General features: G+C 41.2%; 1 protein-coding gene across 3 annotated transcripts in view; it reads left to right on the top strand.

Moving 5' to 3' along the window:
* Positions 1-5614, top strand: part of CNKSR2 (connector enhancer of kinase suppressor of Ras 2) — a 258846-nt gene that overhangs the window by 216158 nt on the left and 37074 nt on the right. For all 3 annotated transcript variants that reach the window (XM_007469301.1, XM_007469302.1, XM_007469303.1), the window contains one exon: positions 976-1522. In XM_007469301.1, coding sequence (XP_007469363.1) covers positions 976-1522 — 547 coding nt within the window. The remainder of the gene's footprint in view (positions 1-975; positions 1523-5614) is intronic.

Genomic DNA, 5614 nt, shown 5'->3' with positions numbered 1-5614 from the left:
ACCGCTCTTTAATCATAGCAACTTGTGAATTTCAAGAAGGAAACTACTCACATTGTGATTAACATGTGGGAAGATAAACTGGCTGCCCACAGAAGATGCCACTTAACTTCTTCTTTACCCAGAGGGGAAGGTGTACTTTCACCTTAGTCGGGCTTTTCCTGGCCACAACCTCAGCCTCAATCGTAATGATCACATCTAACAAATCTGGCTCCTCCTGCCAGGAAGGGGCCTGGGCTGGTCTGCTAGCCCCCAGAGCTAGAGTAAGGCTTGTCCCGGTAGGGGTGCCTGCAAGTCTTTTATAGCATTCACTTGATGCCCGTCCTTTTTCTTGGTTGTGCTTTGTGCTGTAACATATATTCCCAAACTTTAAATTCCAAGGATAAGAATATTCCATTTTTCTTTTGTGTTTATGTGCTTTGAAGTGGCTATGCTCAAGGCAAATGCTAATTCCCATCAGGTGTAATCTCATCCTTTCTACATTTTTAACTCTCTAGAAAGTGCCACAGAACTGACGAGACTATAAGAAAGCTTATCCTTGACACTCTAGGAGCAGACATTCACCTATGAAGAAGAGGAAGGCTTGTGTCCGATTAGAGGCACCTTGTTTTCATATCCAAAATCCTGTCTCCTTGCTCTCATCCCCAGACTCCATAACATCTGGAAATATGAATTTGGCAACAATTCAGGATTTTGAATGCATAGAGATTTCAAAACTTAGGATTTTTTTGTTTTTAGTTGCTAAATATTTCTTACATAGGCACTCACGTTGCCTTGTACTTTGTTGTAAAAGTTTGCACTAGTATGTCACATTTTTCATGAGAGCCCAGCGTAGCTGTATTTCAATACATCCACGTTTCAGTCTCTTAAAATGTCAGCTGGGGCCTAACTTTGAGATGGTGGAAATCAAATGTGTTCCTTGGTGATAGGCATGGTCTGTTATTTCTGTGGAGACTGATCAGAGGCTCCTTTCCACAGATGAGTTGTGCCAGTCCTTATGTGGAAGCGAAACACAGCCGGCTCTCCTCGACAGAGACCTCTCAGTCGCAATCCTCCCATGAGGAGTTTCGCCAGGAACTGACTGGGAGCAGTGTGGTGTCCCCCATTCGCAAGACAGCCAGTCAGCGCCGCTCCTGGCAGGATTTAATCGAGACGCCCCTGACGAGCTCAGGGTTACACTATCTTCAGACTCTGCCCCTGGAGGATTCCGTCTTCTCTGACTCGGCGGCCATCTCTCCAGAGCACAGGCGGCAGTCCACCCTTCCAACTCAGAAGTGCCACCTACAGGATCACTATGGGCCGTACCCCTTAGCTGAGAGCGAGAGGATGCAAGTGTTAAATGGAAACGGAGGCAAGCCTCGAAGTTTTACTCTGCCTCGAGATAGTGGGTTCAACCACTGCTGTCTGAACGCGCCGGTTAGTGCCTGTGACCCGCAGGATGACGTGCAGCCCACAGAGGTGGAGGAAGAGGAGGAGGAGGAGGAGGAGGAAGGGGAGGCAGCAGGGGAAAACATAGGAGACAAAAGTAAGTATGCCGATGGAGATTCTCAGCCTGTATACACACATTCCTAACCTTTTCAAACTTCTTATTTTAAGAAAATAGAATTCTGTTTCCCCTTTTTCTTAAAATAATGGTTTTGCTGCATAGGAAGTCAGGTATCCCTTGGTGTCCCACTTTCAGAACTTGAGTAACTTGGGGGAAAAAAAGATGAGTAATGAAGCCTACATCCCAGGACACCCACAGCTAGAGCAAATAATTTTTTTTTTGTGGCCCATCTGCCTTTTAAGGTTGATGGCATTCATTTGTTTTGCTTCCTCCTCTTATCCACTTTCTTGTCACTTGCATGCATCATCCCTTTGGTCCACAGTTGTTGCCCCCTGAGTTTGGGTTCAGAAGCTATAAATGCTTCAAGCAGGGTGTTAGCAGAACCTTGGTTGAATAAGTAAGTGGATACACATACACACACTCACACATACATACATATATAACTTCCCTTTTCACCATGAGAAGGTTGAAAGGAAAAATCCAAAAGAATTTTTCGAAGAAGAAATTTTACATAGCATTTCTATCAACTTCAACTAGCAGAATATGTTTCTAGAAACCAATTTGCCAAAAGCATCCATTTACTTTCTTGGTATGTATGTTGATTGCAAAGCTCAATTTATGTGAATCAGCTCTTGAGAGAGACAAGTCATTAAGTAACCCTCTGATTGGCATTAAGAATATGTTTACTAGTTATCAAGTTATTTATCCAACATGCCATACCAAGCTTCTGTTTATAACTAATGTGATATACCAGTCCAGAAACCCAAGCTAGTTTAAGAGAAAGGCTATAACTCAGTTATTTTACTTAGAAAGAAAATCTAGTTCTGGCTATAAGACTTGAATATAAAATACCCCCAAAAATAGTGTAGAAGAAATAGTATGAAATCTCTTTATTCAAAATGAAGTATGGGCCAATTAGTGCAGATGACCCAAGCCGCTGCTGATGAAACCACAGTTACTGCTTTGGTCCCCCTAGGGCATTAGACTTCTCTTTTTACAGGATACAAACAGACTGTGTCCTTCAGCCCATTTCACACAGTATGGAGACTTTGATTACAGGATCTATTAGTGTAACTTCTTCATCGCAACTGGAAAAACAACTCAAAGCTCACAGGTTACCAGCAGGTCAGGAGCCTCATGTCAATTTGAAGCTTGGCTCATTTAAAATGAGGGTTACTTTGGAGATAATCGACAAGAAAATACAGTGGACCTTTTCTGCTATCAAAATATGAGTTGCTTATAATAAAATTCATATGTTAAAGCAGTTTCCATGTAAAGTATATTTTAGCCATAATCTCCATGAGGAGCCTTATAAAAGGTATACTGTTGGTTCAGGAAAGGTGATTTACCTGCCACGCCCTCACAACATTCACATCTATTAGAAATTATAGAAGAGTCTTGTGGAGGAAAGATCTAGGAACCATGTCAGGCCTCTGTAGGAGTTCTGGCAAGCACGATAATATATTTTTAACATTAAGGTGATTAGTATAAGTTGTTTTCTAAAACTTAACTAAGGATGAGTTAGAAACCTCCTTTCAACTGTTGTCCAGATGCTGCACAACTGCTACAACTAAGTATGTGAGGTTTATTCAGCATTCTACAGACGCATTGGGGAAAATACTTCATGTCTGGCATTTTAAAATAAATTATGTTGAAATTAGGCACAACCCTCTGAAATAGAGAATCCTGTTCGTGACACGTTCCATCATTGCCACGGGTACAAGTCTTTGAGGCTGTCTTTTTCAACTGGCTAGATACTTAGCAGTTCCTCCTGGGCGTTGTGTAGGGAGGACTAGAGTGGAGAATACGTGTCCTAGGACCTGAAAGGCAAACCTAGCCCTGGGCTCGCCCTTCCTTCAGGCTCCACTAGCCCACAGAGCATCCCTAGTTAGATGGCGTTCGATTATTTTTTCTTCTAGTGTCTGTTTTTTGCTGTTTTGTTGATTGGATGTATTTTTAGCCATACAGATGTACTCCCAAGTTGGTGGGGTTTTCCTTTAGGTTCCCGAATAAGTCAAGTGGGCAGTTATTCAATACTTTCCATCTTTTTCAGCAGGCTCTCTCTTTGTGGAATGATTGCGATAAGGCAGAACCACCCTAGAAGTGTGTCGGTAAACTTGGTATTATTGCATATTCTGTCTTTGCGGTTCGATATCGTGGGGTAGTTCGCGTTATTTCAGTCTGATCTGTTTCACTAAAGGTGACCGTGCACTATCTTGCAGGGCCCCATTTCTTTCTGGGTATTTTTCTATAATCTTGCCACTTGATGTCTCAGTGTCCTTTAAACCATTCTCAACAGGGCAGTACGTTTCATGCTTGCCTGGAAGATGCTTCTTAACTTAATGGGGTACATGTTCGGCTTCCCAATGATGGTTTTTCTGCATTACTGTTTCTAATATTTAGGAGTGTGCAATTTGATGAGCACCTCCTTTGGGAAATATCAGCTCTAAAATCAGTGTTTTCAAAAGAATCTTCAAGGTCTAGTTAAGGAGTGTCTTATTCATGACTGCCGTGAGTCAGCCATTAAGAGTAAGTATTCCAGGCTGCTTATTCAAATCAAGCTGTTTTGGTGTTCTGTCAGGAGAGTCAAAATTATACATGGGAAAGAAGCTGTGGCCATCCCCTCAGCGTCACACTTACAGCGTGCCCTCCGCCCGGAGCTCTCACTGTGCTGCCGCTCCGGTCAGCAGGCTGCCGTGCTTGTTAGAATCAAAGACCAGCAGCGGTGTGTTACTAACTGTCCTGCTCGAGGCCAGCATGCACTGTGACCTACTAAAGTGAATTTGCACTAATCAAGTACAGACCTGCAGAGCAAATAAGTTTCACGTCCCTAGCTCCAAACATTTTTCTCAGTTTGCCAAGAAATTAAAAATAGGAAGTACCAGGCACGTGAGCAGAAGGAGCCATGGGAGAAAATATAGCTTCTCTTCAGCTTTAAGGGTGAAGAATCATGGCACCAACCACACCCTTCTCGTGATCTATATTATATAGTGCTTATGAGTCTACAGAGCAATCTGAGAAGCAAGATGTACCTAAATCTGTGACCTAGATGTTTTTTCATTTTCTTCGTACAGGTGGAATTTGGCCCTGCTTACAAGGTGTAAATTTAGTCTTCTTTAGAGCATACTTCAATCTACGTTCTCATGGTTGAACTACCTTTTGTCTTATTTTTGAAATTCATTTCTCTGAGTCATACTGTGATTTTTCTGAGGCTGAACTCATTTTAGACTAAAGTGGATGGTACTAAAAGTACACAGATGAGACCTGTTGTGTTTTCCTTTGACAGAAAAGTCAGCTTGAATATTAATTATCCTGACCTACTTCACTGGCATTTGGGAGAAGACAGCTAATTTCCTATTTTCCCAATTAGCAGTTTCGAAGCTGACTAAGGTATAGGCCTTATAATACCTCAGTGAAATTAAATTATAAATTATGTCAGCCTACGCAGCTTTCAAGGAGTATAAATCATAAAAGTGTGGGACAAAATATAAAGATATTATATTTATTCTTTATTCAGAAATCGTCTGCCATAACACTAAAATACGGTTTTGGTTAATGCAGCTTGAGGTCTGCTTCTAATAGTTCTCCTTCCTTTGCCATATTAGGCAGTTTAGATGAGGTTTTTGAAAGCTTTATCCCTTAATCCTGCTGATTTCCCTCTTGGCAGTTAAAAGACTACTCTTTACTAGCCACGCATTCCTGGTGCCACCATGTTCTCAATGAATTTATAATGTGCTCTTTTTCATTGCCTTAGGGATAACCTATCAGCATGCTTACTTAATTTACACATTTATTAGCTTGGTCTTAGAAATCTAAAGCAAAACCTAGGGTTTTTTTTTTTTTTTAGGGGGCTAAGGGTGAGAAAGATAAAATGTTACCTAGTAGCTACAGTACATATCAGGTTATCTGGCTAAGATATTTACTGATGCTTTCAAAATGAAATCTGCCAAGAAATGTATTTTAAACTTATTTTCTTAAATCTAACATCCATTGCACACCATTGGTAACTTAAGAGCTGTACAAAATGTGCAGCTCAGTGCCCTAATATCTTTTTTTTTTTTTTTTTTTTTT

Source organism: Lipotes vexillifer, unplaced genomic scaffold (assembly GCF_000442215.2).
Source record: "Lipotes vexillifer unplaced genomic scaffold, Lipotes_vexillifer_v1.1 scaffold1442, whole genome shotgun sequence".
NCBI lineage: Eukaryota > Metazoa > Chordata > Mammalia > Artiodactyla > Lipotidae > Lipotes > Lipotes vexillifer.
The sequence above is the reverse complement of the archived record's forward strand: the minus strand, read 5'-3'. Positions and strand labels throughout refer to the sequence as shown.